General features: G+C 38.4%; 1 protein-coding gene across 1 annotated transcript in view; it reads left to right on the forward strand.

Annotated features, from left to right (window-relative positions):
- The window catches only part of LOC135197316 (papilin-like), a 30168-nt gene extending 16583 nt beyond the window's left edge, over positions 1 to 13585 (forward strand). The window contains exons 20-30 of the mRNA XM_064224460.1: positions 519 to 647; positions 1592 to 1720; positions 2657 to 2785; positions 5482 to 5610; positions 6536 to 6664; positions 7590 to 7718; positions 8503 to 8628; positions 9102 to 9227; positions 9652 to 9909; positions 11255 to 11518; positions 12712 to 13585. Of these exons, the coding sequence (XP_064080530.1) occupies positions 519 to 647; positions 1592 to 1720; positions 2657 to 2785; positions 5482 to 5610; positions 6536 to 6664; positions 7590 to 7718; positions 8503 to 8628; positions 9102 to 9227; positions 9652 to 9909; positions 11255 to 11518; positions 12712 to 13124 (1961 nt within the window). The 3' untranslated portion in view covers positions 13125 to 13585. The remainder of the gene's footprint in view (positions 1 to 518; positions 648 to 1591; positions 1721 to 2656; positions 2786 to 5481; positions 5611 to 6535; positions 6665 to 7589; positions 7719 to 8502; positions 8629 to 9101; positions 9228 to 9651; positions 9910 to 11254; positions 11519 to 12711) is intronic.
- The last annotated feature ends 234 nt before the right edge of the window (positions 13586 to 13819 follow it).

Below are 13819 nucleotides of genomic sequence, written 5' to 3' on the forward strand. Positions count from 1 at the left end.
CGACCAGTGTGATTATTCCTTTGTGCCATTTACTCCTTGATCAGATCAGAATAAGATGCAAATGTAATTTCTAATTTGTTGTCAGCAATATAAAGTTTACATAAAGAATCCTTCGCCTATTCCAACTTTCGATGTGTAAAAGGCATGTTTATTCTGTGTGTTGTCAAAGATTTCACTTTTAACTGTTTTTTCAAGGGACAATAGAATTTAATATGAAAATGAGTTTTACGTATTAAGATTGTTTAGAGTTCAGCTAAATTTTTTACATTTGCACATTCATTTTACTAAAAGTAGGATGTTGCTGATTTTCCTGGTTCCTTGTCTAGTCATGTTATTGTGTAAGCAATTTTGCGTTGACACTGATGTCATATACGTTTTTTTAACCTAGTCATTAATTTTGGAAGGGAGCTTCAGCTATAATTGAGGTATATTTGAATTTACCTAGAGTGTCCATTAACTTTAAAGTGGTTTCTTGAAAGTCTCATACTGACATCAACTTCTTCTCGTAACGGGGGAAGACTGTCAAAGCCTTCCAAAGTGCATGGATGGGAATGGCGTATGTGGGAAGGAGATGTGCCTTGCTGATGAGAAAGAGATCCCTGGCGGCTGTTCTGGGGATGGATGTCACTGCTGTGCTCTGATTGAAGGTTAGATCTTTCAACAAAAGTTCTTTATTTTAATGACAGTTATTTGAATGACATTATCGATAGAAACTTCACCTTAATGACTATCCATGCCCTACTTAATGGAGACTGTTTCTGGGATCACTGTGAATCTGTAGACAGAAGAGAATTCTGAAGTTTGGCAGTAACGAAGAGAGAGTCAGTCGCCGAACTTAAAAGTCTAAGGCCTTGTGATACTCATAGACCAAGAAGAAGAAATGATTTTCCTGAGTCAAAGAAAGTGTCATGACTTGGTCGGCTAACAAGACATGGCATGCAGGCTTCTTGTCTCCTGTTTCCTGCAGTGGGATGACTGAATACCTTATTCTGTTTCTCCTGAATACTAGAATTCTGTGAATATCTGGAGGACCTTTGGTCGTAGTTTACAACAGTGTAGAACTTGATAGTCGACCAGCGTGATAAGTCCTTTGTGTCATTTACTCCATGATCATTTCAGAATAAGATGCAAATGAAATTTCTAATTTGTTGTCAGCAATGTAAAGTTTACATAAAGAATCCTTGGCCTATTCCAACTTTCGATGTGTAAAAGGCATGTTTATTCTGTGTGTTGTCAAAGATTTCACTTTTAATTGCTTTTTCAAGGGACAATAGAATTTTAGATGAAAATGAGTGTTAAGTATTAAGATTGGTGAAAGTACTACTTAAATTTTTTATTTGCACTTTTATTGTACTAGAAGTAGGATGTTGCTGATTCTCCTGGTTCCTTGTCTAGTCATGTTATTGTGTAAGCAATTTTGCATTGACACTAATGTCATATACGTTTTTTTAATCTAGTCATTAATTTAGGAAGGGAGCTTCAGCTATAATTGAGGTACGCATATTTGAATTTACCTAGAGTGTCCATTAACTTTAAAGTAGTTTCTTGAAAGTCTCATGCTGACATCAACTTCTTCTCCTATTCGGTGAAGACTGTCAAAGCCTTCCAAAGTGCATGGATGGGAATGGCGTATGTGGGAAGGAGATGTGCCTTGCTGATGAGAAAGAGATCCCTGGCGGCTGTTCTGGGGATGGATGTCACTGCTGTGCTCCGATTGAAGGTTAGATCTTTCAACAAAAGTTCTTTATTTTAATGACAGTTATTTGAATGACATTATCTATAGAAACTTCACCTGAATGACTATCTAGGCCCCACTTGATGGAGACTGTAATGAATGGAAGGTGGGTTGTTTCTGGGATCACTGTGAATCTGTAGAGAGAAGAGAATTCTGAAGTTTGGCAGAAGAGGGAAAAGAGTTCATCGCTAAACTTAAAAGTCTAAGGCCTTGCTATTTTCACAGACTACGAGGAAGAAATGTTTTGCTCTGCTAAAAAGACATGGCATGCAGGCTTCTTCTTTCCTGTTTCCTGCAGTGGGATGACTGAATACTACCTTATTTGTTTTCTCCTGAATACTAGAATTCTGTGAATATCTGAAGGACCTTTGGTCATAGTTTACAACAGTGTAGAACTTGATAGTCGACCAGCGTGATTAGTCCTTTGTGCCATTTACTCCATGATCATTTCAGAATAAGATGCAAATGAAATTTCTAATTTGTTGTCAGCAATGTAAAGTTTACATAAAGAATCCTTGGCCTATTCCAACTTTCGATGTGTAAAAGGCATGTGTATTCTGTGTGTTGTCAAAGATTTCACTTTTAACTGTTTTTTCAAGGGACAATAGAATTTTAGATGAAAATGAGTGTTAAGTATTAATATTGGTGAAAGAACTACTTAAATTTTTTGCATTTGCACTTTTATTGTACTAAAAGTAGGATGTTGCTGATTTTTCGTGGTTCCTTGTCTAGTCATGTTATTTTGTAAGCAATTTTGCATTGACATTGATGTCATATACTTTTTTTTAATCTAGTTATTAATTTTGGAAGGGAACTTTAGCTGTAATTGAGGTATATTTGAATTTACCTAGTGTCCATTAGTTTTATAGTAGTTTCTTGAAAGTCTCATACTGACATCAACTTCTTCTCGAACGGGTGAAGACTGTCAAAGCCTTCCAAAGTGCATGGATGGGAATGGCGTATGTGGGAAGGAGATGTGCCTTGCAGATGAGAAAGAGATCCCTGGCGGCTGTTCTGGGGATGGATGTCACTGCTGTGCTCCGATTGAAGGTTAGATCTTTCAACAAAAGTTCTTTATTGTAGTGACAGTTATTTGAATGACATTATTGATAGAAACTTAACTTTAACCCTTAAACGCCTATTGGACGTATTTTACGTCGACGAAAATTACCTGTCGTGTGCTTAATTGACGTAAAATACGTCGACTCAAAAAAATTTTTTAAACGTCACAGAAAAATAGTTATAGGCCTACTTTTTGAAAAAATTTTAATCACGCGCCTTCAGGGATGCTGGAAGTTCACGGATCAAGCTGTTGTTTTGTTTACATGCATTACCCAGGTGCGCAGGCGCGAATTTCTTTCTTCTCGCACTAAAAAGCATCAGCGACGCATCTCAGAAATTATTTCGTCACTTTGTCGTCATTTTTGTACCGTTTTATATTAGCCGTTACATTGAGTTTTATATATGAAAATGTGCACAATTACATGTAGAATACAACAAAAAACAATTCATGGTTGTAGCTTTTATCAGTTTTGAAATATTTTCATTTAAATCACGATAAGTGCCAAAATTTCAACCTCTGGTCAACATTGACTCGACTGAAATGGTAAAATAAAACGCAATTGTAAGCTAAAACTCTTACATTCTAGTAATATTCAATCATTTCCCTTCATTTTACAACAAATTGGAAGTCTCTAGCACAATATTTTGATTTATGGTGAATTTAAAAATAAAACTTTTTCCTTACGTCCGCGCGGTAACTGCCGAAAAAATCATAAATTCTTTTGTCAGACTGTCGCACCGTTTTATATTAGCCATTACCTAAAGTTTCATATATGAAAATGTGTGCAATTTCATGTAGAATACAACTAAAAACAACCCATGGTTGTAGCTTTTATCATTTTTGAAATATTTTCATATAAATCACGATAAGGGCCAAAATTTCAACCTTTGGTCAACATTGACTCGACCGAAATGGTCGAAAAACGCAATTGTAAGCTAAATCTCTTACATTCAAGTAATATTCAATCATTTACTTTCATTTTGCAACAAATTGGAAGTCTCTATCACAATATTTCGATTTATGGTGAATTTTTGAAAAAACCTTTTCCTTACGTCCGATTGTCGTAATGTTTGCACCGTTTTATATTAGCCGTTACATAAAGTTTTATATATGAAAATGTGAGCGATTTCATGTAGAATACAACAAAAAATAACTCATGGATGTAGCTTTTATCAGTTTAGAAATATTTTCATATAAATCACGATAAATAGAAAAAATTCGACCTTTGGTCAACTTTAACTCGACCGAAATGGTCGAAAACTGCAATTATAAGCTACAACACTTACAGTCTAGTAATATTCAATCAATTACCTTCATTTTGCAACAAACTAGAAGTCTCTAGCACAATATTTCGATTTATAGTGAATTTTTTAAAACAACTTTTATTTACGTCAGCACGTCACGAATTCGTGCATCATACTGTGATAATATTTTCTCTGTGTTGCTTTGATCGTTTTACAATTTGTTATATACCAAAATCATTGCAATTTAGTGTACAATACAACGAAGAAAAATTAACTCATTAGCTTTAACCGTTTTGCTCACTGTGCAATTTGTATACTATTATGAAATATTTTCCCTGCTGTCATATATTCCAATATTTATATATGATAATGATATTTTGTTTCATTTCTGATGGTTGCATACTAAACTTCAGACAATGACAAAAACAGGAGCCAAAAATTAATTCTTAATCTTGAAAACTAAGCGTGCTGTGATTTTTTGAAAAAAACTTTTTCCTTTTTTTTTTTTTTTTTTTTTTTTTTTTTTTTTTTTTTTTTTTCCGCTTCGTCGCTCACTCCCGAACGCCGCCGGCATACGGGAGACACTTTCGGAAATACCGGCTCGGCGTTCAAGGGTTAATGACTATCTAGGCCCCACTTGATGGAGACTGTAATGAATTCTGAAGTTTGGCAGAAGAGGTAAAAGAGTCAATCGCTGATCTTGAAAGTCTAAGGCCTTGTGATACTCACAGACCAAGAGGAAGAAATGATTTGCCTGAGGCAAAGAAAGTGACATGACTTGCTCGGCTAAAAAGACATGGCATGCAGGCTTCTTCTCTCCTGTTTCCTGCATTGGGATGACTGAATACGTTATTTGGTTTCTCCTGAATACTAGAATTCTGTGAATATCTGAAGGACCTTTGCTCTTAGTTTACAACAGTGAAGAACTTGAGAGCCGACCAGTATGATTGGTCTTCCTTGCCATTTATATCTCGATCAGTTCAGAATAAGATGCAAATGTCATTGTCTGCAATATAAAGTTTACATAAAGAATCCTCGGCCTATCCCAACTTTCGATACGCAAAAGGCAAGTGTATCCTGTGCATTGTCAAAGATTTCACTTTTATCTGTTTCTTCTAGGGACAATAGAATTTTGGATGAAAATGAGTTTTATGTGTCAAGGTTGTTGAAAGTTCCAGCTAAATTTTTAACATTTGCACTTTTATTGTACTGAGAAAAACTTTCTGGTTTTTCTGGTCCATTTTCTAACCATGTTATTGTACAAGAATATTGCATTGACACTAATGTCATAACCTATTTTTCTAATTTATTCATACATTTTGGAAGGGAACTTCGCCTATGATTGAAGTATATCTGAATTTACTTAAGTGCCCATTAACTTTAAAGTAGTTTCTTGAAAGTCTCATACTGACATCAACTTCTTCTCGTAACGGGTGAAGACTGTCAAAGCCTTCCAAAGTGCATGGCTGGGAATGGCGTATGTGGGAAGGAGATGTGCCTTGCAGATGAGAAAGAGATCCCTGGCGGCTGTTCTGGGGATGGATGTCACTGCTGTGCTCCGATTGAAGGTTAGATCTTTCAACAAAAGTTCTTTATTTTAATGACAGTTATTTGAATGACATTATCGATAGAAACTTCACTTATGACTATCTATGCCCCACTTGATAGAGACAATGTGATGAATGGAAGTTGGGTGGTTTCTGGGATCACTGAACCCGCAGAAAGAAGAGAATTCTGAAGGTTGGCAGTAGAGGAGAGAGAGTAAGTCGCCAAACTTGAAAGTCTAAGGCCTTGTGATACTCACAGACCAAGAGGAAGAGAAATTATTTGCCTTAGGCAAAGTAAGTGTCATGACTTGCACGGCTAAAAAGACATGGCATGCAGGCTTCTTGTCTCCTGTTTCCTGCATTGGGATGACTGAATATCTTATTCGGCTTCTCCTGAATACTAGAATTTTGTGAATATCTGAATGACCTTTGGTCATAGTTTACAACAGTGTAGAACTTGATAGTCGACTAGCGTGATTAGTCCTTTGTGCCATTTACTCCATGATCAGTTCAGAATAAGATGCAAATGTAATTTCTAATTTGTTGTCAGCAATATAAAGTTTACATAAAGAATCCTTGGCCTATTCCAACTTTCGATGTTTAAAATGCATTTATTCTGTGCGTTGTCAAAGATTTCACTTTTAACTGTTTTTTCAAGGGACAATAGAATTTTGGATGAAACTGAGTGTTAAGTATTAATATTGGTGAAAGTACTACCTAAATTTTTTGCAATTGCACTTTTATTGTACTAAAAGTAGGTTATTGTGTAAGCAATTTTGCATTGACACTGATGTCATATACTATTTTTTAATCTGGTCATTAATTTTGGAAGGGAACTTCTGCTGTAATTGAGGTATATATGAATTTACCTAGAGTGTCCATTAGTTTTGTAGTAGTTTCTTGAAAGTCTCATACTGACATCAACTTCTTCTCGTAACGGGTGAAGACTGTCAAAGCCTTCCAAAGTGCATGGATGGGAATGGCGTATGTGGGAAGGAGATGTGCCTTGCTGATGAGAAAGAGATCCCTGGCGGCTGTTCTGGGGATGGATGTCACTGCTGTGCTCCGATTGAAGGTTAGATCTTTCAACAAAAGTTCTTTATTTTAATGACAGTTATTTGAATGACATTATCGATAGAAACTTCACTTATGACTATCTATGCCCCACTTGATAGAGACAATGTGATGAATGGAAGTTGGGTGGTTTCTGGGATCACTGAACCCGCAGAAAGAAGAGAATTCTGAAGGTTGGCAGTAGAGGAGAGAGAGTAAGTCGCCAAACTTGAAAGTCTAAGGCCTTGTGATACTCACAGACCAAGAGGAAGAGAAATTATTTGCCTTAGGCAAAGTAAGTGTCATGACTTGCTCGGCTAAAAAGACATGGCATGCAGGCTTCTTGTCTCCTGTTTCCTGCATTGGGATGACTGAATATCTTATTCGGCTTCTCCTGAATACTAGAATTTTGTGAATATCTGAAGGACCTTTGGTCATAGTTTACAACAGTGTAGAACTTGATAGTCGACCAGCGTGATTAGTCCTTTGTGCCATTTACTCCATGATCAGTTCAGAATAAGATGCAAATGTAATTTCTAATTTGTTGTCAGCAATATAAAGTTTACATAAAGAATCCTTGGCCTATTCCAACTTTCGATGTTTAAAATGCATGTATTCTGTGCGTTGTCAAAGATTTCACTTTTAACTGTTTTTTCAAGGGACAATAGAATTTTGGATGAAAATGAGTGTTAAGTATTAATATTGGTGAAAGTACTACCTAAATTTTTTGTATTTGCACTTTTATTGTACTAAAAGTAGGTTATTGTGTAAGCAATTTTGCATTGACACTGATGTCATATACTATTTTTTAATCTGGTCATTAATTTTGGAAGGGAACTTCTGCTGTAATTGAGGTATATATGAATTTACCTAGAGTGTCCATTAGTTTTGTAGTAGTTTCTTGAAAGTCTCATACTGACATCAACTTCTTCTCGTAACGGGTGAAGACTGTCAAAGCCTTCCAAAGTGCATGGATGGGAATGGCGTATGTGGTAAGGAGATGTGCCTTGCTGATGAGAAAGAGATCCCTGGCGGCTGTTCTGGGGATGGATGTCACTGCTGTGCTCCGATTGAAGGTTAGATCTTTCAACAAAAGTTCTTTATTTTAATGACAGTTATTTGAATGACATTATCGATAGAAACGTCACCATAATAAGTATCTAGGCCCCACTTGATGGAGACTGTAATGAATGGAAGTTGGCTGGATCACTGTGAACCTGCAGGCAATAGAATTCCGAGGTTTGGCAATAGAGGAGAGAGAGTCAGTTGCTGAACTTGAAAGTCTAAATCTTTGTGATTTTCACAGACCAAGGGAAGAAATGATCTGCCTGAGGCAAAGAAGTGTTATGGCCTACTCGGCTAAAAAGTTATGCCATACAGTCTTCTTCTGTCCTTAAACAGAATGACTTTGTACATTATTTTGGTTTCCCTGAGGACCAGAATTCAGTAAATTAACGTAGGAACATTGCTCTTTGTATATAGTAATTTTCATTTTTATAAGAAAAATGTTCAAAGTGAATCAGTGTTCAACATTTTCATGGAACAAAAATGATAGAAACACAAACTTGCCGGGAATTACTTACAGATACATGCATAATGCATGTATGTATATTATATTAATTCATGCGGCATGCCGCCTATATTACTGAATTCTCTTTGTATGCGTAATGGCGTTTATAGGTGTAATTTGATATCAGAAGCCCTAACAACAGAGTTAACAGAGGATCGAAGTTGCCAGTCGTCTAGATATAGCCAAATGTTTGCTCAGGGATGCTTTTGGCTTGACTGTAGTTTCTTGAAAGTTCCCCAGAAAGTTCCCCGCTGACACTAACATCATTTTTGTATTCCCAACCGGCGAAGGCTGTCAAACCCGTCCACAGTGCATGGCTGAGAGTGGCAATTGTCGCAAGGGGAAATGCAACAATCATGAGAAAGAGATTCCTGGTGGCTGTTCTGGAGATGGATGTCACTGCTGTGTATCTGAAGGTAATGCCTTGGAACAGAAGTTCCTTATTTTCATTATTGTCATCTTACAGCTAATGGTGATAGGAATTTCATGGTAATAATCTTCTTGAGCTCCCCCCAGAAGGAAGCCATTAAATGAATAGAAGTTGATTGGTTTTTAGATCCAATGAAAAAAACAGACGAAAGAAGTGAATTCTGGAGTTTGGTAGTTGAGGGGAGAGTCAGTCGCCTGTTACTGCCAGTGAGGAACCAGAATAATTTATTTCTGGTGATTAGAAATTCATCTCTCCAACCAGCCAGACGTTCTTGTAAGAGCCGTCAGCAGTTTATTAAAACAACGTAAATTAACTAGTAAAACCTAGAGACTCTGTGTGTGTGTGTGTGTGTGTGTGCAGAAAAAAACACAATCGTAAAGTAACAAGCAAATCAAAAGTATAAAAGTTAAAACATGAATAAAGAGACTCGTTTCTCTGTCTCTCTGCCTCCTCCCAAAGGCTGCAGACCCTCTGAGAGATGCACGGGCAAGAAAGGCTTCTGCAGCACTGCAGATGATTGCAAGATGGAGAAAGGGAAGTTCGTGGAGAAGTTCTGTGACGGCGGATGTGGCTGCTGTGTGAAAAGTAAGTTTCCCTCTTCATTCGTTGGGTTATGCACAATTAAACACACACACATATATATGTGTGTGTATGTATATGCCTGTGTTTGTGTCTACATGTGTTTTTCCTTGTCTGTCCGGTGTGCATAAACGTATATACATAGCTGTGTTATTCATCATTAGAGCTCTTATTCATAACGCAATGGTCTCTCTCTCTATCTCTCTGTACATATATATATAATATATATATATATATATATATATATATATATATATATATATATATATATATATATATATATATATATATATGCGTGTGATGTATACCGTATATATCCCATGACCATTTTCCTTATCACCACGAACAACACCCCATTTTCCTTCCCTGAGTAACCCCCATAAAAAAAGAGAGAGAGATAGTAAAATCGCCTTTCGGAACCCTTCTGCAGCGAGGAAGCCGTGCAGAACCAAATCCAGCTGCAAGAAGAAGGGCGGCAAGTGCCGTGAGAAGTGCAAGAGGGGCGAGATCTCCATCAAGAAAGGCTGCAGCGGCAAAGGTTGCACCTGCTGTGTCAAGAGCTTGGTTTGCCCTTCGTCCAAGGAGTGCCAGAAGAAGGGCGGTCACTGCTGCAGCAAGGAGAGCTGCGTTGGCGGCCGTTTCAAGAAGAAGCTGTGTAAGGGCACCAAAGGATGCGGATGCTGCTTGCGTGAGTATCGTTGGACTCCGTTCCATTCTCCTGTGATCTTTTCTACCCCAAGTGTGGGTCTGGCCAAGTTTATATTTCGTCGTGCTTTCGTTGAACCCGCGATGCAGGTCTGGCCCAGTTTATATTTCGTCATGCTTTCGTTGGACCCAAGGTGCGGGTCTGGCCCAGTTTAAATTTTGTCATGCTTTCGTTGAACCCGCAGTGCGGGTCTGGCCAAGTTTATATTTCCTCATGCTTTCGTTGGACCACAGTGCTGGTGTGGCCCAGTTTATATTTCGTCATGCTTTCGTTGGACCCGCCATGTGGGTGTGGCCCAGTTTATATTTCATCATGCCTTCGTTGAACCCGCAGTGCGGATGTGACCCAGTTTATATTTCGTCATGCTTTTGTTGAACCCGCAGTGCGGGTGTGACCCAGTTTATATTTCTTCATGCTTTTGTTGAACCAGCAGTGCGGGTGTGGCCCAGTTTATATTTTGTCATGCTTTCGTTGAACCCGCAGTGCGGATGTGACCCAGTTTATATTTCGTCATGCTTTTGATGAACCCGTAGTGCGGATGTGACCCAGTTTATATTTCGTCATGCTTTTGTTGAACCCGTAGTGCGGATGTGACCCAGTTTATATTTCGTCATGCTTTCATTGAACCAGCAGTGCGGATGTGGCCCAGTTTATATTTTGTCATGCTTTCGTTGAACCCACAGTGCCAGTCTGGCCCAGTTTATATTTCGTCATGCTTTCGTTGAACCAGCAGTGCGGGCGTGGCCCAGTTTATATTTCATCATGTTTTCATTGAAGCCGAAGTGCGGGTATGGCCCAGTTTATATTTCATCACGCTTTTGGTAATCGGATTGTTAAATCCGAAAGGTCCTTTGAACCGAAGTAAGGGTCTGGCCCAATTTATATTTCATCATGTTTTAATTTCATCTTCGAAACTTCTTTTGAAAGGGAACGTGGATCTGCCCTGGTGTATTTTTCACCATGTCATGTTGCATCATCGAAGCCTCTTTTTTGAAATTGCTCACCACACGCTCCCTGTACTCTTCCATTCAGAAACCTGTGTATTTTCGTTAGTTAGCCCTATTTTATAGTCTTATCCTTCAGTAGTAATTAGTGGCAACGAGATGATAACATCTTATCTTTATTACCATTGCAATTTTGAAATTTGTAGACACGATTCCGTTTCGCATTTGCTCTATTGTTTTTATGCGAACAGTGAAAGACAACGTTTGCTACCCGTCTAAAAGATTTTTAAATTAGAATAAATTAACTCGAACACGAGCAGTGATCTGATCCGCAGGAATGACCTCTTTCTTTCTCTCTCTCTCTCACCTCGCCCATCCCTCAGCGAAAAAACCGGGCAAGTGCAAACTCAAGAAGCTGTGCAGAAGGGCAGATGGCTTGTGCGCCTCCAAGTGCGGCGCTGGTGAAGTTGAAATCCCCGGCGGGTGCAAGGGCAAGGGCTGCAAATGCTGTTGCACGATGCCCCAGGGCTTCTGCCCCCTCACGCCGAAGTGCAAGAAGAAAGGAGGGGTCTGCTGCGAGGAACACAAGTGTTCCGGAGGACCTTTCATGCACGACTATTGCGGTGAAGGATGCGGATGCTGCACGGGTGAGTCCTGCGCTGTCGTTGGGTGACGCTGTTTGGGTGTGAGGGTTATCTTGAGTCTTGAGTCAGATAATATATGATGCTGTTTGGAATGAAAACAGGACCCACTTGGGTAAGTCTTGAGTGAGATAAAGAAAAAATATGATGCTGTTTGGAATGCGTACAGGACTCACTAGGGTGAGTCTTGAGTGAGAAAGAAATGATATATGATGCTGTTTGGAATGACTATAGGACTCACTTAGGTGTGTCTTGAGTGAGATAGAAAAAATATATGATGCTGTTTGGAATGAATACAGGACTCACTTGGGTAAGTCTTGGGTGAGATAGAAGACATATGATGCTGTTTGGAATGACTATAGGACTCACTTGGGTGAGTATTGAGTGAGACAGAAAAGATATGATGCTGTTTGGAATGACTATAGGACTCACTTGGGTGAGTCTTGAGTGAGACAGAAAAGATATGATGCTGTTTGGAATGACTATAGGACTCACTTGGGTGAGTCTTGAGTGAGACACAAAAGATATGATGCTGTTTGGAATGACTATAGGACTCACTTGGGTGAGTCTTGAGTGAGACACAAAAGATATGATGGTGTTTGGATGACTATAGGACTCACTTGGGTGAGTCTTGAGTGAGACAGAAAAGATATGATGCTGTTTGGAATGACTATATGACTCACTTGGGTGAGTCTTGAGTGAGACAGAAAAGATATGATGCTGTTTGGAATGACTATAGGACTCACTTGGGTGAATCTTGAGTGAGACAGAAAAGATATGATGGTGTTTGGAATGACTATAGGACTCACTTGGGTGAGTCTTGAGTGAGACAGAAAAGATATGATGCTGTTTGGAATGACTATAGGACTCACTTGGGTGAGTTTTGAGTGAGACACAAAAGATATGATGCTGTTTGGAATGACTATAGGACTCACTTGGGTGAGTCTTGAGTGAGATAGAAAAAATATATGATGCTGTTTGGAATGAATACTGGACTCACATGGGTGAGTCTTGAGTGAGACAGAAAAAATATATGATGCTGTTTGGAGTAAATATAGGACTCACTTGGATGAATCTAATCTACACAATGTTCTAGGCGTCACTTACCCTCGTTAGCTGTCACATTTGACCGAACTTACAGAATAGTTGTCCTGGGGCCAAACACACCCTCTAATAATATCCGATCTCACCCTCCTCAGGTAAAATCCTGGTGCGCAATGGCACGGAAGTGCCCGTTCCAGGAGCTGATAAGGGCCAGATGAAAACTATCACATTGAAGAAACACGGAAGTAGACGGAAAGGCGACAAAGGAGGACCATCAAACAAAAGAGTTGGCAAAGGAAGACCATCAAACAAGAGAGTTGTCGGTAACAGGAAACGGGCGGACGGGAAGAGAGCTCACGGCAGACGGAGGAAGAATGGAAAGAATGTGGAGAAGAAGAAGAAGAGGAATAACAAGAGACACAAGATCGCGAAGAAAGGAGGCAAGAAGGAGAAAGAACGAAGTGAGGAGGGTAGACATCAGAAGCGAGGAAAAAATGAGAAGAGCGTAAATGAAAAAAAGGAAAATAGACCGACAGGACGAGGAGATAAGGACGCAAAACAGACATAAGAACGGAGGCGACAAGAACAAGAGTGATATGGAGAAAGGAAATCAACTGAGAGAAAAGACAATAGATGGGAATAAAAGGATGGAAAAACACGTACAAAAGAAAGAGGAAAGAGAATAACCAAAATAAGAAACAACACAAGACCATGTGAGTTGACGAAGGTGTTTAAGTCGATCAATCCCTGATTGGATGAACAGAGACGTCCACAAAGAAATAGCAAAGAAAGGAAATACGCAAAGCAAGAAAGCAGGGACACACAAAGATAAGACGAAATGAGCAAACGCTTTGAAAATCCGGTGATGTTGCATCCTATCTGTGGGATAGAACAGGGACTCTCCTGGCTGAGCGACAGGAGTTTTATTTGTATGAAGACAGTCGAAGATAGAGAGTAGTAACCACATTGTCCTGTGTTGAAGACTGCCAAAACTTTTTTTTCTCTCTTGTTTTATCCGTTATGACTATGCCTATAATATATATATATATATTATATATTATATATATATATATATATAATAGATATATTAGATATATACATATATATATATATATATATATATATATATATATATATTTATATATATTATACATGTAATTTTATAATTGTGTAGTTTAATATTTTTATATATATTTATGCATTTAAATGTGTGTAATTGTTTATTTATAGTTATTGTATTCATAATACTGTATTGTTGAAAGC

This window comes from Macrobrachium nipponense, chromosome 23, assembly GCF_015104395.2.
Source record: "Macrobrachium nipponense isolate FS-2020 chromosome 23, ASM1510439v2, whole genome shotgun sequence".
Taxonomy (NCBI): domain Eukaryota; kingdom Metazoa; phylum Arthropoda; class Malacostraca; order Decapoda; family Palaemonidae; genus Macrobrachium; species Macrobrachium nipponense.